Source organism: Adiantum capillus-veneris, chromosome 11 (assembly GCF_014529385.1).
Source record: "Adiantum capillus-veneris isolate H3 chromosome 11, ASM1452938v2, whole genome shotgun sequence".
NCBI lineage: Eukaryota > Viridiplantae > Streptophyta > Polypodiopsida > Polypodiales > Pteridaceae > Adiantum > Adiantum capillus-veneris.
Window position 1 is genome coordinate 40,776,293 of NC_140941.1, and position 23,389 is coordinate 40,799,681.

Consider the following 23,389-nt stretch of genomic DNA (forward strand, 5'->3'; position numbering starts at 1 on the left):
ATTATAAAAAAACATAGTACTTCCTGAGAGGGTTCTCTGAACCTAGGCTCCAGAGCCAAGATCGGTTCGTCGTGTTTGATCGAATCGGGGGGTGTTGTGGGCCTCGACTCGAAAGCCAAGATCGATTCTTCGTGATCAAACGAATCTGCAACGAGGTTAGCTTTGTTAGAAAAAGCATCAACTAAACCATCATCCTTGTGAACAATCACGTCTTGATCGTACAAATCATCATGCTTGTGAGAAATCCCATCGTGATCATCATGCAAATCATCAAGCTTATCATTGTCTTTCAAATCATCATGCGTATCATTATCATCCAATTCATCATGATTATCATCATGCAAATCCTGTGTCATGCTTTGGAGAAGAAGAGACTGAGAGAGTCTTTTTCCAGAATCCCTTGCATCTGTGTCTGAACTTGAGAAAAGAGTCGCAACATTTCTTTCATGTGTCGGTCGTTCATTGCTTGTCTTTCCTTGTTCTCGCGATCAAATTCTGCTTCTCTTTCTTCCTTTTCACGCTCGTGCTCCCGCTCTATGGTTGCCATTCTTTCTTCGTGTTCACGATCTATAGCTTCTCTTCTTTCTTCGTAGGCCTTTCTTTCTGCTTCTCTTTCTGCTTTTCTTTCTTCGCATTCTAACTTTCTTTCCATAAACATCTGCTCCAGCTCCTCCATAGGATCTGGTGCAATCCTCGGCGTAGATGGGAAAGGAGGAGGATCGAAAAAACCTCTTGGTGATGAAAATTCTTCTTCACCTCTCTCATGCTCATCACCTCCAAGCGAAGTATCCATTCCGCTTCGAGTGATGACCATTCACTGAAGTCTTGGGTTCTTGTGGTCTTGGGTTCTTAACTTCACAAGAAACTTGGGTTCTTGGGGTTCTTGGCTTCTTGAGGGTCTTGAGGGTCTTGGGTTCTTGAGGTTCTTCTTTTGCTTGCAATGTAAGGTGCAGCGGAAGTGAATGTTGAACTTTGCTCAAGATGAGTGCTCCGAACTGTGCTCAAGGGTTCCTTTTACTTACGGAAGGGAGAGCCTTCCGTTCCTTTAGTGAGAGTGAAATGGACACAAACAAAGAAGTGAACACAGTGAATGAAGGTGCTGAGACTGAGAGATAGAGAGAGAAGAATACGACACCGAGAAAGTTGTCAAACCCTCCTTCGAAGGCCCTACTCTCTATGGCGAGAGCGGTCTACTATTGATTGCACAATCTCTACAATGCTTGGACTTGCCGAGATGTCGACGACGATGAGGACGACGACGAGACGGCTGAAATCTGGAAATACTAAGGGCTGAAATTTGCAAATCTTTATCTGCTGAATTCTGACTCTATATCGGAGACGATGTCGATGGCGACGATGCGACGACCCACTGAAAACACAGATGCTGAAATCTGCGTTTTCCGGGCTGAATCTCTAAACTTCGCGGGATCTGACCGTGCGGCGAGGATCTGCTGCAGGAGGTGAGATCTACAAGGTTTGGGACTTGTTCTGCTGTGTCTAAAGATTGAAAACTGAAAACGCTGGTCCTAAGGCTGAATCTGTTGCGAAACACTGAGGTGTCCTGCAGATGCAAAAACGCTAGGGCTGAAAATGGTCTTGCTGTGGAGAATCTGCTAATGATGGGGCTTCTGCTTGGTCTATTGTCGCCAAGGATCTACAAGAGCAAAAACGTTGGCTGATCTGGTCCAAAAACGCTAGCTTTATGCTCTAAAGCAAAAACGCTAGGGCATACGGGGATTCTGCTGAGAAGTTGCATGTTAAGCGAGTGCTCTTGCTACCTATTGTGCCAAAAAGTGCTAGCGCTAGGTTTCTATATATACAAACTTATGGAATTTGCCCTACCCAGTTTACAACAAAAGTCACTTAAAAATAATAAGTGAAAAATGTCAAAAATAGGGAAAATAGGTTTTCTGCACTGCAAAATGCTCCTGATGGATTCTGATGGTAATGCTGATGATTATGCTATATGCAACCAGAGGATATGCATCTACTCTAAGTGCCTGGGCATGCACGGTCTGCGAACAAACTCACAAAAGTGCCATAACACTTCCTAAGCTAGGCTAACTGAACCCTTGTCATGAAGTAGCTTGTCCACATGCACATAGGTTAGATGTGCACGTGACATCCCCTCCTTTTCAAAGTGAGGTATTGGTACCGAACTGTATGGCATCGAGGGAGATCTCCAACAGCGTCTGGAATCCTGAAAAGGACTCTTCACCAGCCCACTCTGATGCGTGGGTCATGCGATACTTGAACTTCATAAAGGTCTGCAACGCTTGCTTCTTTGGGCCGCGCTGAAAGCGACACAAAGTCAAATGTGGCTCCTTCAATGCTTCAACTTCGTCTATAGTCATGCGTCTACCTTCTTCAAGAATCTCCGAAGCTAAAAATTCATGAAACCACTTCCAACACAAAAGTACGAACATACCCATTCCATGTAAAGTGACTGGAAAAATTCTATTCTTCCTAAAAAACTGTGCATACAATGCAGATGAACAAAGTGACGGAGTGTCAAACCGTTCATCAAACACACGCAAACAATGGATTCAAAACTTGACTTTGTGATCTAAATCAATCAATTGTGACAAATCACAATGGACATGCCGATGCTTGATGCTCAATCCTTCTTGTGCTCTTTCAGATACTGTGTCATGCCAAGGAAGAGACATGGAATGTGAATTCCTTGGGTGCGAGGTGCAAACATTTCATCTTTTCATAAGAGTTCCGCAAACATTCGTGCTCATTCATGAGTGAATCGTCCTCATCGTACAATATGTCATGCCTAGGAAAAGGGATCACATAAGGACGATGACTAAAGTACAAGAAAGCATCACGAATGAAACACTCGAACAATGCGTGCTGACTAATCATTCGTACATATAATACTTCTTGTGGGGGTTCTTTGGACCTCGACTCGAGAGCCAAGATCGGTTCTTCGTGATCGATCGAATCTACAATGAAGTTAGCTTCACTAGACAAATTAGCAACTAAACCATCATCCTTGTGAACAATCACATCATTATCCTGCAAATCATCATGCTCGTGAATAATCACATCTTGATCGAGTAAATCATCATGCTTATCATTATCATGCAAATCATGTGTGTCTTGTTTGAAGAAGATGAGACTGCAAGAGTCTCCTTCTCCTGAATCCTTTCAACCTTCGCCTGCACATTAGAAATGAGAGATGAAGAATGAACAACTTGCTCCCCACGAATGACAATGGGAGAGTCACTTTTAGCGTTGAAAGTGAACGTATTAGCTGCCCAATCAATGAGAGGGTTATGCTCACGAAACCATCAAATGCCTAAAAGCATATCACATCCTGAGAGAGAAGAGACTACAAATTTCTTGCGGAAGGACGCTTGTTGAACACTGAACAAAATATTAAGGCACTCTTTCGTGATGAGAGAGTCCATACCGGGAGCGAAGCCTGACACCTCTAAAGGAGATGTTGTGCTAACCTCCAAGCGGGCTCTTTCGACAAGAGAGTCACTAATCAAATCGTGCATACTATCTGGGTCAAACAATATGACAAAACGATGACCCTTCACATGACCAAAACACTTAATGAGAGACTCATCAATGGGAGGATCATGAGAGACTTGGGTCACACTCGTGTTCTCATTTATTGCATTGACAGAGAAAGTGGGTTCTTTAGATTCATTCGATTCAAGCTTAGGACATGTTCTTTTTATGTGACCCTTAATGTGACAATGATAACGACCTTCCTTAGAATAAATGCTTTGCTCTTCCGACGTTATGTAACCTCCTAAAAGTCCTTGTTCTACCTTTTCATATGGAGTGAGCTTAGGTTTAGCAATTATGTTAGCTTTATCCTTAGGTTCATTTGGAGAGTTCTTTTCTAAGAGACTATTGGAAGATTGGTTAGAAGAGTTACCGTTCTCACCATTCTTACCGTTCCGAGGGTTCTGAGAAGTCTGAGAGGTACTTGTGGAAGTCTTGTTTTCTTTAGGCTTTCCCTTGTTGTGCTTCATCTCCTGTGCGAGAGGAATCGCTACCGCCTTGTTGAGATCGATTGGGTCGAGGACTTCGACATCAAACCTCATATAGTCGTCCAACCCGAAAATGAAAGCCTCCTTGCGCTCATCATCCGATTTGCGTAATTGGGTGCCGAGCTGCAAAACACGATTAGAGAAAAACATAATTGGCATACCATTTTGCTTGAGACTGCGCCAATCGTCTTTCAACCGTGCTAGGTATTGTGGGGGCATAAACCGCGCCTTGAGCTTGTCTTGGAGGTCGGCCCAATTGAAGGAAATGGGCGTGTCTTCCTCGGCTTCCTCTAGGTGCGCGGTCAATTGTGTCTCTTGCCATGCGTGGTACCAATTAATGGCATCACCAGCAAGGTACATAGCTCCCGTCAAAACCTTGCTATTTCCTATCTTCTAAGTTGTCGCAAAATAAGCATTAAATTGATGCAACCAAGGATGAATAATCGTAGCATCCATCTTACCATCATACTTACTGAACGCGATCTTCTTTGTGACGGGATTGTTGGAGTCCAAATCTCGACGTGCGCCACTTGATGAACCACCAACATCTTTGTCCGGCTCGGACCAACCCTTGCATGCGAAGGTCTCTCTGCACGTCACGCTCTGCCTCCAAAGCTGCTCGTCTATCTTCGGCCTCCAAGCGCGCTTGCTCACGCTCACGCTCAATAACTGTCTTTCTTTCTGATTTTCTTTCTTTTAGTGCATCGCGCTCGCGTTCCAAGGCATTGCGAGTCGCTTCTTGTTGTGCCATCATGTTCATCATCGTCTCGACCAAAGCCTCCATAGGATTTGGTCCAAACCTTGGCGTAGATGGGGAAGGAGGAGGGTCAGAAAAACCTCCTGTTGAGGAAAATTCTTCTTCGCCACTGCCATGCTCATCACCTCCATGCGAAGTATCCATTCCGCTTCGGGTAATGAGCATACACTAAAGTCTTGGGTTCTTAAGTTCACGAGGAACTAGGGTGCTTGTGGGTCTTGGGTTCGTGGGTTCTTGGGGGTCTTGAGTTCTTGAGGTTCTTGAGTCTTGAGGTTCTTGAGGGTCTTGAGGTTCTTCTTTAGCTTGTAATCTATGTTAGAGAAGGATCTTCTCTTACCCGAGCTATACTCTTCCCTGCGGGCGCACCCCTTGGCGGCCTTGTGCTCACACCAAGGTTGCTTTTTCCCACCTCACGTCAATTGGCCGGCCGCTAAGTGCACGGTCCGCTCTTCATGAGTGAAAAGAGGCCCTTCCTATCACTCTTCAAAAACACGATTAGGAATCGACACGCCCAAGAGGACTTGCGTTACGTGCGACCGCAACAAGCAAAAAAAAATTATGTGGTTCTTTCCTAGAGTGATATAGAACACTGCCAAAGCTCTGATATTGTAAGGTGCAGCGGAAGTGAATGTTGAACTTTGCTCAAGATGAGTGCTCCGAACTGTGCTCAAGGGTTTCTTTTACTTACGGAAGGGAGAGCCTTCCGTTCCTTTAGTGAGAGTGAAATGGACACAAACAAAGTGGTGAACACAGTGAATGAAGGTGCTGAGACTGAGAGATAGAGAGAGAAGAATACGACACAGAGAAAGTTGTCAAACCCTCCTCCGAAGGCCCCACTCTCTATGGCGAGAGCGGTCTACTATTGATTGCACAATCTCTACAATGCTTGGACTTGTCGAGATGTCAACGACGATGAGGACGACGACGAGACGGCTGAAATCTGGAAATGCTAAGGGCTGAAATTTGCAAATCTTTATCTGCTGAATTTGACTCTATAACGGAGACGATGTCAATGGCGACGATGCGACGACGCACCTGAAAACGCAGATGCTGAAATCTGCGTTTTCCGGGCTGAATCTCTAAACTTTGCGGGATCTGACCGTGCGGCGAGGATCTGCTGCGGGAGGTGAGATCTGCAAGGTTTGGGACTTGTTCTGCTGTGTCTAAAGACTGAAAACTGAAAACTGAAAACGCTGGTCCTAGGGCTGAATCTGTCGCGATAATCTGTAAAAACGTTGAGGTGTCCTGCAGATGCAAAAACGCTAGGGCTGAAATTGGTCTTGCTGTGGAGAATCTGCTAATGCTGGGGCTTCTGCTTGGTCTATTGTCGCCAAGGATCTACAAGAGCAAAAACGTTGGCTGATCTGGTCCAAAAACGCTAGCTTTCTGCTCTAAAGCCAAAACGCTAGGGCATACGGGGATTCTGCTGAGAAGTTGCATGTTGAGCGAGTGCTCTTGCTACTTATTGTGCCAGAAAGTGCTAGCGCTAGGTTTCTATATATACAAACTTACGGAATTTGCCCTACCCAGTTTCCAACAAAAGTCGCTTAAAATAATAAGTGAAAATGTCAAAAATAGGGAAATAGGTTTTCTGCATTGTAAAATGCTCCTTATCGATTCAAATGGTAATGCTGATGATCATGTTGTGTGCAACCAAAGGATATGCATCTACTCTAAGTGCCTGGGCATGCATGGTCTGCGAACAAACTCACAAAAGTGCCAGAACACTTCCTAAGCTAAGCTAAGTGAACCCTTGTCATGAAGTAGCTTGTCCACATGCACATAGGGTTAGATGTGCACGTGACATGCAATCTGTGAGAGAAGGATCTTCTCTTCACTCGAGCTCTTCTCTTTTCCGCGGGCGCACCCCTTGGCAGCCTTGCGCTCACACCAAGGTTGCTTTTCCCCACCTCACGTCGATTGGCTGGCCGCTAAGTGCACGGTCCGCTCTCAATCAGTGAAAAGAGGCCCAAGGGGAGGCTCGACAAGCCCTTCTTTCTTGGGTTTCCTGTCACTTTTCAAAAACACGATTAGAAATTGACACGCCCAAGAGGACTTGGGTTACGTGTGACCTCAACAAGAAAAAAAAAAATTATGTGGTTCTTGTGGTTCTTTCCTTGAGTGATACAGAACACTGCCAAAGCTCTGATACCAATGTAAGGTGCAACGGAAGTGAATGTTGAACTTTTCTCCAGATGAGTGCTCCGAACTGTGCTCAAGGTTCCTTTTACTTAGGGAAGGGAGAGCCTTCCGTTCTTTAATGAGAGAGTGCAATGGACACAAACAAAGTGAATGGACACTGTGCGTGAAGGTGCATGAGACTGAGAGATAGTGAGAGAAGAGAATACGACATTGGGAAGTTGTCAAACCCTCCTCCACGGGCCCCACTCTCGATGGCGAGAATGGTCTACTATTGATTGCACAATCTGATAGAATGAGTCTAAATGATGTGATGTCGATGTCAACGGTGTGGATGACAAGGACGAGGCTAATGCTGAAAACTGAGTGCTTGAATCGTTGACTTAAATGCTCATGAAAAACGCTGACTACAGGCCTTCTCCGTCGACGAATGGCTGTCCAAAAAAACGTTGTCTTGCTGTTGTTTGGAAAACGCTGGTTGGCTGTCCTTTTAACTGCTGCAAAACGCTGCTCTGCTTGTCACTTGCTTGCTGAAAATGCCTTGCTGAAACCGCTGGTATGGCTGTGGCTGTGCAAAAACGCCGGTCCATGGGCTCGTTTCGCTATGCAAAAACGCTGGTCATAGGCTGAGTGTTGCTGCTGCAGAATCGCCAAGGTAAGGGGGTGCTAAGCACTGGAGTTAGTGCTGAAAAACGCCAGGCTGCTGGGTCAAGAAAACGCTGGAGTCCTCTGCTGAAAACGCTAGGTTGAAGGGTCCTTGTTCTTGCTTGAGAATTGGCCTGCTGAGCAATGCTCCTGTTGCCTCTTCTGCCAAAAAGTGCTAACTCTGGTTTCCTTATATATTTCATAAGCAAAATTGCCCTACCTAGTTCCCAACAAAAGTCACTTAATAAATAAGTGAAAAATGTCAAAAATAGGAAAAATAGGTCTAATGCACTGAAAAATTCCCCTGATGGATTCTCATGGGAATATTGATGATCATGTTGTGTGCAACCGGAGGATATGTATCTACTCTACGTGACTGATCATGCACGATCTGCGAACACACTCACAAAAGTGCCAGATCACTTCCTATTCTAGACTGACTTGACTGAACTGAACCTTGGTCATGCTGTAGCTTGTCCACGGACACATAGGATTGGATGTGTCACGTGACACTCTCATTTCTCATGTGCAGGTAAAGCGTGAATTACGACAAGCAGCACAAGCGGCATTCATCTATGTCTCTTCAATTACCCAGAGCATTCAGGCTCCAGACAGCTATCGAGCTTACGGAGGGGGCACAGACTGTCAGTAAGGCTCCCTACCATTTAAACAAAACACAAGAAGAAGAGTTAGAGCGACAACTCACGGAGTTGGTGGCTAGAGAATTCATATGTCCTAGTGTAAGTCTTTTTGTTGGTCCTATTTTGTTTGTCCGCAAGAAGGATGGTTCGTCTCGTTTATGTGTTGATTACAGGGCATTGAACAAGATCACCGTCAAGAACGAGTTTTCGATGCCTCGCATTGAGTATATCCTTGATAGACTCAATGGGGCAAAGGTCTTCAGCAAGGTCGATCTCAAAAGTGGATACCACCAGGTAAGGGTATTCAAAGGCGACAGCTTCAAGACCGCTTTTCGCACAGAGCGAGGGCAATGGAAGTATGTGGTTATGCCTTTTGGATTGACAGGTGCCGTGGGTACATTTAACCATCTCATGGTAGACCGTTTTGGCGATATGGTTGGTGTATATGTGTTCATCTTTCTTAATGATGTTCTCATTTTTTTTGCATCGTGGGAACAACATGAAAAGGATGTAGAAAGGTTATTGACCCGTTTGGATGAGTGTCACTTGTACATTGCAACTAAGAAACCTGAGTTTTTTCTCACTGAAGTTACTTATTTGGGTTATATCATTTCTGCAGAAGGCATCAAGCTAGACCCCTCGAAGGTGAAACAGGTACGTAATTTCAATTTGCCCAAAACTGCATATGATGTGCGTTCTTTTCTTGGTCTATGTCAAGCATATAGTTCGCACATAGAGAATTTTGCACGCATTGCCGCACCTATGACAGATGTTTTGAAAGGGATAAAGACTCGCCGACAGCGCGTGGATTTACCCGAGGCAACCATTGAGGCTTTCGCAGCTCTAAAGGTTGCGGTGACAAAAGCGCCGTGTCTTATCCTTGCCCCTTGAAATGACCCCTTCGAGATATGGACGGATGCGAGCAATATCGCCATAGGCATTGTGCCTCAGCAGCATGGTCGTCCAGTAGCTTTTCTTAGTCGGAAGCTCAATAGTACAGAAAGGAACTATTCAGTTTATGATAAAAAACTTTTGTCTGTCATTCACTCTCTTAAGCATTGGAAGCATTTTCTTTATGGTAGAGAGTTTACAGTTCGCACAAATCACCAAGCCCTCAAGTGGCTCCAGTCTATGCCTAGTGCACAAAGGAGGGATCGCCAAGCACGATGGTCGCAATTTTTTGAGCAATTTGGAGGTTTGATTGAATATGTGCCTGAAAAAGCTAACCCTGTTGGCTCTCCATTCAAGATCCACAGTTTCTCTTCAGGATGTGTCTTTCAACAACATGAAGAACCAGTATGCGGATTCCGAGTTTGGTAAGCAATGGTTGCAGGCTCTTGCTTCCCAAGGGCCAAGCAACTATCTCATTCGTGATGGGTTGTTGTATTTTCGTCAACGTCTATGTGTGTTATCCTCTTTCATGACAACCATATTGCATGATGCAAATGACTCTCTCACGGGTACGCACAGGGGAATGAACACCACGTTAGAAAAAATAGAAAGATTCTTTTATTGGCCTAAAATGCGAAAAGATGTGTTTCGTTATGTCACACAGTGCACTATTTGTCAAAAAGTAAAAGCTCCTCGGGGTAAACAGCAAGACCTCTTGCTTCCGCTGCCTATTCTCGATGAACCTTTTCAAGATATTTCCATGGATTTTGTGACTAACCTTCTACCTAGTTTGCATTCAAGGAACACTCAATGTTTGACAATTGTTGATCGTTTCAGCAAGTTTTGCATGTTGATTCCTTGTAAGGCCATAGTCACCGCACAAGATGTAGCACGGTTGTTCATCAAGCATTGGTACCCCCTTTGTGGTTTGCCAAAATCAATTGTTTCAAATAAAGATGTTAAGTTCACGTCCAATTTTTGGCACGCACTCTTTGAAAGTAAGTTGAATTTTTCATCGGCTTTTCATCCATAGTCACATGGTCAGACAGAGATTTACAAGCTTCATTCACAATGTTTATCCACTTTGTTTGTGATCATTTGCACTCTTCTCACTAAAAGAACGGAAGGCTCTCCCTTCTGTAAGTAAAAGGAACCCTTGAGTACAGTTCGGAGCACTCGTCTTGACCAAAGTTCAACACTCACATCCCCTGCACCTTACAAATGGGGGAAAGAGGGAGCAATTTATAAGGCTGTCCATGCCAAAAAACAACCGTTGGCCATGGGGGCTGCCCGCTTATGACCATTGGGCCCTGGAGGCTGCCGTTTTTTTCTACCGTTGCTGCCGTTCCGTTTTGTTCCAACTTGTTCCACCCTGCTCGTTCCGGTTTTATCTGGCCTGTCGGAACGCCCATCCATTCCGAGACATTCCCGGCAATTGCAACGGTCCATTCCCTGGTAACTATGGTATTGATGTGGCAACCACGTTACAGACTGGTGGCGTGGCTACTGTACAGACCCGCAAACTACACCGCGTTTTATGGGTGCTGACATGGCAGTTGGCCTAGAAATTGGAGAGACTGTTTTTTATGCCAGCTTTATTGTATCTAATGCTTTTAGGCATAGGGTCTTAAATACGAGCCTTGGGGAATACCTTTGGCAGACTTGCGGTTGCAGAGTTGCAAAGCGTCTCTCACTGAGAGTTCTACCTTCTGAAGATCGATATAGAATAAGTACCAAAAGCGAAGGTACGGTTTTGGGGCCAAAGCATCTAATAGTGGAACTCCATCACTACGTGTCTATTGTGTGGAATCTCTCTCTCAGTTTTCAATTGTGTTGAAGTGCTAAAGTCTATTCCAATTCTATTCTTTCCAGTTGGCATGTAGCGCCCTGTCACTTACAGTGGTATCAAAGCGTCAGTCGTTTACCGTTCTGATAAGAAAACCCGTCCTACGCCAACCTATGGGAAGTTATAAAGTTGAAGAAACAACATAACGAGAATATGAAGAAACAGGAGTTCATGTTTACCCTAAAAAGCTCTAAAACCATACTTCTTGACACTTTTGTGTTGCGAAGACCTCTAAAAATCTCTTCAACGAATATGCGACAAAAGTCAATGTTGATCCTCTCGACAAACCCTACACATTGATGCAAACCGATAATTTTGAAAAAAATCAAGGTTTGCAACAACAATTTATAGTTTTTGCAAAATGTGTCAATTTTATGTTTAAGATGCTCTTATTATTTGTTTGATACAACACGTAGCGAGATGGAGCAAGATATATTTACAAAGATCCACTCTTATGCAACGAGAGGAACCACTTGTTTTAGATTTTTAATGAGATACGAATACTGCTTGAGAATACTATTTGAAAATTATTTAAACGAGTGTTTAGTTGTGCTTGGAACCCTAGGACGAGGTAGGCTATTGGGCATTGTTTAGTTGCAAATGGAACCCAAATCATTTAGTTATACATGGAACCTCTAGGCGGGGTATGTCAAGTGCAACGGAAGTGTTTACGGATTTAGCTCGGAACTAGTACTCCGCACAAACACAAGAGACACTTTACTTCACTTGAAAAAACTGAACTGAACTGAATGAAAAAGAGACACGAGAGAGAGAGAGAGGAGACGACACCGAATGTCGGGTCCCAAACCCTCAAGGGCCCCCTTGCTCTGCTGCCAGAGCAAGTACTTTATTCTTGCACAATGTTGATACAATGTCTAAATGCTGAGATGCTAATGCTAATGGGTACTAATGCTACTAATGCTGAGTACTACTTGTACTGTGTCGACGACGACGACGGCGGGTCTACGGTTGATTGCAAGCGAGGCCGGTGGTAAGGGGCCTGCAACCACGACAAGGCTAGGGCTGAAATCTGCTAACGCTCCAAAGCTGAAAACGTTGGTCATGCATCTGAGAAAACGTTGGGCCGTTGGCTGGTCATGCGGCACGGTCTGGTGCACTACCAAGTCCCCGGGTTCTCTGCCTCTACAAGCACCAAGGATGCCTTCCTTTATAGATGCTAAAAGGTTGGGTCAAGTAGGCTCAAGGCAGCCCCACAATTTCATTAATTGGCTAAAAGTCACTTAATAATTAAGTGTCCAAAATAAGATGTGGTTCACGCGGTAAAAATGTAGTTTTGTTCTGTGCAAGAGAGAGTATGCAATCTATTGGCTGGCCTGGACATGCACGTCCTACTAGAGACTCACAAAGGTGCCAAGCTCAGTCCTTAGCTACTGAATCTGCTAGATTGTGGCAGAACATGTCCACATAGCGCAAGTGAAGTGCGCACGTGACAAGGCAGGTTGCGGTTTGGGCATCATTTAGTCGTAAATGGAACCCTTTGAACGACACACTACGATCTAGGAAGCGTTTGGCTGTATTTGGATGTCTGTCTTTTGTGACTGCACATGAGAATCCACATCATTTTGCATACCATTTTGTGAAAAGATGAATCTAGTGATCAATTGTGATCTTAGTGCATCAAGGCACCCGTGAGATATCAATGTGATCTCGCTGTGATGACTAGATGAAATGATTGGATAGAAATCTGATTGTGAAACTATATGGTGTAATCCATGCTCAAAAATGTGTTGTCTAGTGATAATGGTCATTGGCATGTAAGCATGAAGGAAGTAAAGAATCGGATTGAATTTTGCAGGTGTACCAGCAATTTTGCAGGTGTAATAGCAGATGATTACTCTTCCTTTAAGGGGGAGTATGTCACTAAAGTGATGTTGCAACCACATTACAAATTGATGATGTGGCTATTGTACAAATCTACAGATAGTGCCATGTTCTATAGGTGCTAGCATGACAATTGGCCCAGAAATTGCAAAGGTTGTTTTTGACACCAATTTTTTAGTATTTGATGCTTGTAGGCCTGGGGCGTTGTAAAATATGAGCCTTGAGAGTGAGCTCTAGCATACTTGCAGTTGCAGAGTTGCAAAGCGTCTCTCCCTGTCAATGTACCTTTTGAAGATCAATATAAAAGAAATACCGAAAAGGGCACTAGGACTTTGGCACCAAAGCAGCTAGGTGAGGAACTCCGCAACTCCGTGTCTTTTGTGTGTAATCTCTCTCTCTCTCTCTCTCTCTCTCTCTCTCTCTCTCTCTCTCTCTCTCTCTCTCTCTCTCTCTCTCTCTCTCTCTCTCTCTCTCTCTCTCTCTCTCTCTCTTCAATTGCATCGAAGTGCTAAAGTCTGTTCCAGTTCTTTTGTTTTCAATTGGCACATTGTGCGAGTTGATTACAGGTATTACAAAGTGAAGGTGAAGCTTCTAGGGGTTTTAGAAGACCCGATAATTACGGTTTTAAACAACTAGTGATTCCAAAGCTCTTTGAAGGGATTCAAAGATTGGGATGACTTTGTAAAAGCTATCATAAAAGAAGGTTTTAATTATCTAGATCTCAAGATAAATAAGTATGTTTCTAGAGATGGAGATTCTATACAAGATAAAAAGATTCAAGGACTGTTGCAGATGACAAGTTTTCAAAAACGGGATGAAGCAAAGTTTGAAGTTGTTCTAGAGCATGGCAAGAAGATGACAAAGTTTGAAGTTGTTCTAGATGCACGTCTTCTGCAAGATGACAAGTTATTGTTGGCTAGTGATAAGGACATAGTCGAAACTATGCTTGCAAGGACGATTAATTTAGATTCTTTTCTTTATGTGAGGTTTGGGGTCTTCAAGATGAAGCTATGAAGCTTCAAGATTCTCCAAGTGAGGATGAAGAAGTATTTATGGGTGCTATATAGATTGTAGTGACATCTAAGGATAGAATAGAAGGGCAAGAAACCTATTCACACATGGTCTATGGTATGGATGATATTTCTAGTCTATGTGAAGATGCCAATAAGGATGCTTGCCATGAAGTGCCTTTTTTACACGAATCTACGAATGAGGACTTTCTACAAGTATGCGAACAGTATCCAATGCATGAAAGGGATTAAGGTCTTGTGTCACACGAAAATTACAAGCAAGTTTGTGAGAATCAAAGAGATACATTGCCGAGCATACTTTGAGGGCAACAGGAAGCGAGCTGGCTAGATTGCTAGACATTCCTAGAAAGGTGGCTACATGTGAGCTACCATTCCATCCAATAAGCTCATACCAACTAGGAGGCCATGGTGGAACTTGTGTCGTCCAAGGTTGTGCGCCCAAGAAAATACTAGTGTTTGGAGCATCCTTTCATGAAGAGTTTGAGGCCTCTAAAAACTTGGGCTTTTATGTTAGGCCACTAAATGGCCGCCCAACATAAAAATCAAGCATGGTAATGTGAAAAAGGAAACAAAATAGCTCACGAATGGCGTGCACAAACAAAGAGGAGGAGTGGTGGGAGTTTCATGGGCTTGCGTCACTTCACATGGTGCTCAAATGGAGACAATGATGAGACAATAAGCAAGTACATCCATGGGTGAAGCTAGTTCGTGTTGTCCAGAGTCCAAGATGCCGTGTCATCAAGAAGTGTTCTGATACGGAATTTGAAAGCAAAAGCCGAAATGCTTTTTGATAGCACCCATGCTAGGGTTAAAATACAGTTTTGGTTTATATAGTTTAAGGAGTTTTTATAGGGAGGCTTTCAGGCAACTGTAGGGATTCACGAGTGGTCACTCACGGTAGGATAACCAGGAAGTAGGGCAATCAAAGGGGAGGGAATTAGAGGGAACTTGAGCAAGTGGTATCTGAGATGATGCTGGAATTAATGATGATCGAGGAGAGTGGTCAAAGCTATACTCGGGTTAGCGGATAACCAATCAAAATCTCTCCCCTTCCAACCTTTTCAACGGATTGGCAAATGAATGCCGACAATGTTATCTGGCATGCAACCATGACAGTGAAAAGAAAGAGGTATTTACAAAGGGCATTGCATTACATAGCTTGCTCCAAGCCTCTTGTTACACCTCTATTTTTAAGAGTTGTGTACCCTGGAGTCTGGACTAAGATTCTTACATGTCCATGCAACTACAATTGAGAACAAAACAATGGACCATGCCCAGAGCGAATTAAGGGAATAAGATTTGCCAACAAAGTTCATATGGGTATTGGACTGTTGCCAAGGGTGTGACACTAACCAATAGCAATAGTCAGGTTGTATTGGAAAACATGGTTACCCTGAAATGCTCTCCAAGCTTGCAGACTACTGCACAAACATATTATGTTTGTACCTGCTTTGCATTGTTGTTTATCAAAGGACATTCTAACACACATAACAAGATAAACTATTACTCCACAGCACCATCATTAGAACTATCAAGTGACAGGTAGCCATGCAAAACTTTTAACACTCACATCAAAAACTGTAATTTCAACTGGTATGACATAGCCTGCTTTGTCAGCGGTCTTTGCATTGTACTCCTTGCAGAATGCCATGATATTCACACCCTTTGAACCAAGAGCAGGCCCGACTGGCGGAGCAGGGGTGGCTTTACCAGCTTCCAGAGCGAGCTTGACAACAGCCACCACTGTCTCAAGAAAAACCCCAAGACACGATTTTATCATCAGCTATATCCATTGAAACAATGTTTCCTACAGAAAGAACGATATTTTGACACAACGTGAGTTATTTCACATGTGCACTGTCCATGAATAGAGACTGCTGATAGTATGCATCCTATGTTGCTGAAAAAGCCATAAGTAAGCTCGCAAAGGGAAGAACGTTTATTCATTCATGCAATGTCCTCTTCAGCAAGCATGTAACACCCTTAGCTTGTTAGGAGGATGGTTTGAGTAACAGGAAACAAAAACTAACCCTTCTTGGCCTTTCCTGAAGGCTTCGGAGGAGCCATGGCCACCACTTTCCAGATGCCATGCTGCTGCGAGTGTGGGCGAGAGGGAAGTCGAAGAGCAAGCGAGGAAGGCGAGAATGCGAGGCGGGAGGAGAGGTCTGTGGTGCAACTGGTGCTGTTGGCCGCGGTAGGCAAGCGGGGGCAGAGCAAGGAGGCTGCCATCGCTGCTCTTTCTGGATAAACGCTCTCCCGTTCCTACATGTGTGGATATGTGGAGGGATGGAGAATGTTTTTTACATCTGAACGAAAGAGACGAATAAGAGTCCCACGAGACCTCAAAGAGAGATAGAATCTAGTTTGCTATGGAAAGCCTCTTCCTACAACCTTAATTGTCAATTAAAGTGTTGCAGGGCCCGTTAACATCAAAGAGAGATGTAAGAAGCTAGTTTGCTATGGGAAGCCTCTTCCTACAACCTTAATTGTCGATTAAAGTGTTTTAGGGCCCGTTAACACTGCTCGCACTCGTCCCACTTGTAGGCAAGATTTTTTGGCTAAAAAGCACATGGAAGGTGCATGCCTCGGGGTGGTGAGGCCACTCATGGGAAAGATGGGTCCGGAACACCTACATTATATTTCCAACGAACCATGTTTTGCCAAGCCATTTATACACCCCTATAACTTGCTCATGGGTGGGCAGTTTGAACCCCCCCTTAGAAAACAAGAGACCTCAAAGAGAGATGTAGAATCTAGTTTGCTATGGAAAGCCTCTTATTGCAACCTTGATTGTGAATTAAAGTGTTTCTAAGAAATAGTAGCTTAAATAAATGACATAGCACAAAGAAATAGGGAGATAGCGAGAGAAGAAGAGAGAGGAAGTGAGAGCAAGCGAGAAGAGATGCCATCTTATTTAGAATCAAGGAGATAAGTATGATCATTCTCTATTTGGCCACAAATGCCCACAGACCCCGCACCTTTCACCTCCCCTTGTAATGGATTTGGGAGATTTCCATTATACCTATAATCCAATCAACTGTAAGGGTGAAGGCAAGCTGCCATTTCCTATTGATACCACGCACGCTTCCTCTTTTCCTAAGCTTTGAACTCTTCCCAAATGCCCACAGACCCTGCACCTTTCACCTCCCCTTGTAATGGATTTTGGGAGATTTCCACTGCACCTATAATCTAATCAATTGTGAGGGTGAAGGCAAGCTGCCATTTCCTATTGATACCATGCACGCTTCCTCTTTGCCTAAGCTTTGAACTCTTCCCAAATAGCATTCGTGGATTGGAATTCCTCCCAAGTTCTTCGTGATATTGGAATGTAGTCCTTAAGATTCATCTTAGAGCAGTATGACTTCAAGCACTGCTTTGCTACTATAAGCCATAGCTTGCAAATGCAAGTTGTGCTCCAAAATTTGAGGGCTTGGAATATATAGACTACCTTTATTGCACATGAATAACTCCCTTGTCTTCACATGACTAACTCCTTTCACATGAAGAAGACTCGAACAATACTTCTTTTTTCTCAAAAGGCCATATTCTAGACACGTGTGCTATTGTTCTCGATTGATTTTTCCCGTGAAGTTTTTGTAAGCACATTGTCAAATTTCCTCCTCAATAGTATACGTCCCAACCCACTTGTGAATCAAAGCCTCCAAGTCATCTCCTACAAATAAACTTTTTTTGATATTTGGCATGAACTCTACCATCATAATAATGTCGTTTATATTGTTCCTGCACCTTGAAAATGTTGTTTTGAATTGCTCGACGAAGCATGGGCTAAAAAGGTTGTAGATGTGCATCCCATTGATTAGCATTGTTTTTTTTTTTCTCTACCTTCAAAAAATTAATATGGGGGGGAAATAGGTTCTTGCCCATACAAGGCACGAAAGGGATTGATTCTACTGGAGTCCTATATTGTACATCTGTAAGCAAGTAAAACATATGGTAACATCTTATCCCAATTGCTATGTAAAGGGTCAACAAAGGCTTTGAGCTCTGTTAAATGTTTTTATTCAAGCGTTTACAACTTGGGGTATTGAAAACTAAGGGTTATCTTATGATATCATGTGAGTGTACAATTTGGGGCAGGTGGTGGGGGTGGGGAGGAGGCAAAAAAGAGAGATTTTACTGAGGGTTCCATAATAGCGATCAAAAAGGAAATTCTGGTGCACACAGGTGACTCCCCCTAGTATTATTAGTGAATCCCTGGTGTTGGCTAAGACCATTTATTTGTGGATAAGGTGGTGAAGCAAATTTTTTCTTGACTCCCAAACATTTAGTTACTACCTTTATTAGTTTAGATTTGAATTTGTCCCCTTAGTCTGACGAGATAGATCTTGGACATCCATGTCAAATAATGATTTCATCAATTAAAAACTTTGCTATTAAACTTACTCATACTTTGAGAAGATCCCTTTCCTCGCACAATTTTGTAAGATAATCCATGGAGACCACAATATACATGTTGTCTATTGCAAAAGTAGGTAAAGGGCCATACGTGTCCCATGCCACTAACTCAAATGGGTTTCCAATCTTTATAGGCTCCAACAACCCTTGTAGCTTTCACTTTGATTTTTTCATTATCAACAAGCACAATTCGCATTGGCTTATCACATCATGAACTGCTTTCCTCGTCTTTGGCCAATAAAAACTCTGCCGCACAAGTGATAGGCATCAATGAAATCCCAAATGCCCATACAATGGACAAAAATCAAAGTGATTGATTATATCTTTTTGGAGTTTATTTGGGATTCGTAGCTACAAGTTCTTTTGATTTGCAACAAAATATAGTATACCATCCATAACAATGTAATGCCTCAACCTCGGTTCCTTTTTAAATTTGACTTACAATGTTTTGGATCTCTGGATTGTTAGATTGTGACTGTGCTAGCTTCACAACATCTATTTGAAAAGTTAGTGCTTGAGTTGCTTGTATTTCCCTCCATGACAAAGAATCAACAAGCATATTTTTCTTTCCTACAACATACATGAATGTAAACTAATAATCACCCCAACAATCGACATGGAGGATGTTGCTTCTTTATCATTGTCATTGTTGGTCTCTTTCTACTATCAAATTTGAGCCAAGTACATAGGCATGTAAATTTTGCAAAAACCACAAAATAGCTGGTAATTCTTATCTACATTTGAATAATTTCTTCCAGATATTGTGAGACTTGGACTAATAAAACATATTGATTGCCATTACTCTTTATCATTCTCTTGCAATAGTACTACACCCATTGATGCATCAATCTATAATATAAGGGTTTTCCAAATTTGGGTGTTGTAATAGCAGGACCTCAATAACTCATAACTTCAATTGGTCAAATGCCTACTGATGTTGTTATCCCCACTTAAAAAATGTTTTCTTTTTCAACAATCCATATAACAACTTGGTGATTGTTGCCACAATTGGAATGAATCTTCTTGAAAAAAAATTACGATTTTAGAATTTTTTGAACATCCTTAATGGTTTTCTATTCTACAATGTTCTTCATTACCATGAGCTTTAAAAGGATCAATGCCTATCCCATCCTTAGATACAATGTATCCCAAAAGAAAATATGTTGCCCCTCCTAATTGTTCAGGTAACCATCAATTCTAGGCACATGAAATACATCTTGTAGAGTAGCTTTATTCAATGGATAAAAAAATACATCTTGTAGAGTATCTTTATTCAATGGACAAATATCTACACTCCATCATATCTTCTTATTATCAAATATGGTTCAAATGCCCATGAACTCCAAGCTAGTTGTACGAGTCCTTTATGTAGCATTCATCAACAACCTTGTTAATGATCTCATTTACTTCGGGAGATCTTCGTCTTTGTGCCATCTTTATTGGTCTTGCAGCATTGCTAGTTCATAGTTCATGTACAATTGGTGCGTTCGTGACTAAAAATTTCCCTTCCTTAGGAATAACTTATGGAAAGTTTTGTAAAGATTTCTAACAGGTCTTGCTCGCGTTCATCATCAAAAATATGGAATACAATTGGTGCGTCCGTGACTGAAAAATTTCCTTCCTTAGGATTAACTTATGGAAATTTTTGTAAGATTTCTAACAGATCTTGGCTCACGTTCATCATCAAAAATATGGAATACTTGCATGCATTGCAACTATTTAATATTCTAAAATTTCTAAAATAAAACATACCTTCTCCTTGGTAACTTCAAGTGTAAACTTGAAAATCCAGAATTGCCTTAAATTTAACGAAGCAATCACAATCTAATGTAATTGGAAGTAACTACTTAGGCAAGACATAATATGAATGTGTATAGTCTCATGGTATGATCTTCAATTGTTGCTACTTTAGTTCTACATTAGGCTTGTAAACCTTCTGATGATTTCCAAATTATAAAGAAATTATCTGTGTTGTTTGGTTCAATAATTGAATTTTTTGTACCCATCCTTCCCTAATGGACGAAGTGGACCTCCTTGATTCCCTCTCCGTGTATTTGTGCCTCTATCATAAACTTGCCTTGGCTTTTGAGCCAATGAAGAGGCTCGCAAATGCGAGTGGGTGGCCCCAAAAATTCACCGGTTCAAACATTTTCTAGGACCACTGCAAAATTAGTTGCATTATCTCTTAACTAAGCATTTTGTATTTGATGTAAAATGCATCTTTGTGGTCTCTTGCACTGTCATGAGAGATGACCAATCATATTACAATTGAAACACCTTGCCCATCCTTGTACATGACCAAGCATATTACGATTAAAACACCTTTGCCTTCCTTATGCATCTCGTGTTGCTAATCATCTTTGCACACTTGGGACATCAATATCCATTGAGACGGCTTCATAACTTTCTTCATTCTTTGCATTGTGTCTACTTACTATGATTTTTGAACTACTTCCTTCAATTCATTGAGCAATTTTTATTGCATCTGCAAAGGTTTCTGGCCCTTGGTACTTCACTAATGTACATAAGTCATGTCTTAATCTTGGCCAAAGAAGATGTAATTTCATATCCTCTAACATCCTAGGGTCTTTATGTAACAAAATTTGCTTTAAACGAACTGCAAGTTGAGATATTGTTTCATGTGCTAGTTGTTTGCGATACTGTAATTGAGGTATTGTTTCATGTGCTAGTTGTTTGTGATACTGTAATTCACTTTTTGCTACATATTCTTGTGCAAAATCTAGAATTTAAGTGTTTTCTTTTTGAAAATTTCCCAACTATGTTTTACTATTTCAGCTTGTTGCACGTACCATGTCACTGCTAACCTTTCAAGGATTGTATGTACTCCTACTGTCTTGCGAGTATCATCCTACTCATGGTAAGTTTCCATACTCTCAAAATGGTCCAACCACGAAAGAATATCTTCTCTTTGCAAACCCAAGAAGGGCTTTCTCCGAATGCAGTTCTCAGGTGATTTTTCTTTTGAATGAAAATCTAATGAGTTTGGAGTTACTCATGCGACATAAGATTCATCAATACCTAATTAATTTGTTGAGGTTGTTGAATTAGTGTCGTAACATATTATCATTGGTTGAAGTTTGATTCTATGCCAAAAATGCATCCCTAAATTTGGTTAGAAATATTTTATAGTCATGCTTGATGACTTCATATTAGCAATTGCATGATGTATCATTTAACACCATGCATTTGAAACACCAACATACTAGCCTCATCTTTGAAATTGGCTTGCTAGGCTTTTCCTCGACCATCTATAAGAAGCCTATCAGCTCCACCAAATTTGTCTCTCTTTGAACAACCTCTTTCTACTACCTTTCTTATGAATTAAAGTGTTTCTGAGAAATAGTAGCTTAAAGAAACAACGCAAACACAGAGACAAAGGAAGATAGCGAGAGAAGTGGAGAGACAAAGTGAGAGTGAGCGACAAGCGATGCCATCTAGAATCAAGGTAGTAACCTCTTCCTGATAAAGTATTAGTAGGTCCATGAAGGATGTCATGGAGAGGTAGGTATGCTTACTTGCTCCCTGAACCATCATCACTTGGTCCTTTTATAGCTTTGAATGTGATTTGAATAGGTGCCCCTAGAGCATTTAGTAGCACAAAAGACATACCTCATGCTATCTCCTTTAGCGATTATGATCGTTCTCTACTTGGCCACCACAGGAGCCCATAGACTCGGCACGTTGGAGTCTTTTGTTCTTCATCAGATGGCAAGGTGAACTCTATTCATGTTAACCCTCACGGCTCGCGGACACCATATCACCTACGACGGACGTTGTAGTATTTACTTGGTAGAGTCAGGTACCGGGCATGTCGATCCAATAGGAAAAGGGTAAGAGTGATCGTCGATGAGAGGCGCACTCTAACTGGAACATTCAAAGGATTAATTGGCTAAGCACGGGCGCCCAAGTGTGAATGGGGTGAGCTCATATAAAAGTCAACTAAACCTAAAATTCACTCATTCTCTCATTTGTGCAATTGAAGAGTGCTCTTGCTCCATCTCCATCTTCTTCTTCTTCATCTCCTTGTGTGTGTGTGTGTGTGTGTGTGTATGTGTGAGAGAGTGAGAGAGGGAGAGAGAGAGAGTGTGTGCGCGATTGAGCATTACGAAGACATGACGGCGGCGAAGCGGTTGAGCGCGGCATAGCGGCATCTCCCTCTTCTTCGCGGCGAGGAATCCTCCACGAAGCAAGCATAGAGCGGTGAATGACACACCATCGTCATCTTTGAGCTTACTAGTTTAGGCTTGTTGTGTGCTTGGAGCCATTTGTGGCTCGTACACGGTGTATTGGCAAGTTCCTTGCATTGACACGTGCGACATACGCACACATTTTTGGCGCCGCTACCGGGGAATGCCATACACTAAGCTTGAATGGCACTCTGTGCTTCTTTCGTGGTGCAATTTCGATTGTAGGAAAGGTAGGGAAGGAGTGTGTGTGTGTTGAGAAGAAGGATTTGGTGTTGTAATGTGTATTTTTTTTGTTAATGGAGTTTTCAAAGGTACTGTGTTTATTCTCTGTGTATTAAGGTTGTTAGTTTTCTGTGTACAGTAAGTAGGAAGTAGATCTATGATAGCTAATAGAGTGTGTTAGTGTGTAACAGTAGGTGTATTAATTAGAAGTAGGTAGATAGAGTGTGTGTGTGCTCCCGCGTAGGCCGCGGCGACCTTATCTTTTTTTTTTAAAAAAAAATTAAAAAAAAATAAAAATTTAAAGGTAGGACCAAGATCGGAAATATCTCCCAGAGCCAAGCCCAAGCTCACGCTCAGGCCTAGGTCTCAGTCGCCTTTTAAAATTACGAATTTTAGCTTCACACGTAGCTAAAAATCGATTTTTTGAGGACCAACGGAACTTCAGATGCTTGAAAATTGTGCTATAAAGCACAGAACGACCCTCTAAGTGATACGCTCGTTTCAAACTATCACACACTTTAATAAAAAAAATCAAACATTAAAAAATTATTTAAAAACGTAAAAAACACGAGTGAAAACGGACGCTTAAAAAAGGTAAGCGGTTAACCTTCGAGGTTATTCGTCGACGCTTGTAGGGTGCCAAAGGCACATGCATCTGCGCTCTGGTCGTGTGCTAGAGACGGAGCAACTAGAGAGAATTTCGACTTACGCGAGTTCTCAATATCCACCTACTTT

General features: G+C 42.3%; 1 protein-coding gene across 1 annotated transcript in view; it reads right to left on the reverse strand.

The window, feature by feature from the left end:
- PRPL11 (plastid ribosomal protein l11) overlaps nucleotides 1-16,107 on the reverse strand; it is a 32,047-nt gene extending 15,940 nt beyond the window's left edge. The window contains exons 1-2 of the mRNA XM_086523032.1: nucleotides 15,839-16,107; nucleotides 15,379-15,551 (exon numbers count right to left, since the gene is read on the reverse strand). Of these exons, the coding sequence (XP_086379158.1) occupies nucleotides 15,379-15,551; nucleotides 15,839-16,037 (372 nt within the window). The 5' untranslated portion in view covers nucleotides 16,038-16,107. The remainder of the gene's footprint in view (nucleotides 1-15,378; nucleotides 15,552-15,838) is intronic.
- Between the last annotated feature and the right edge of the window lie 7,282 nt (nucleotides 16,108-23,389).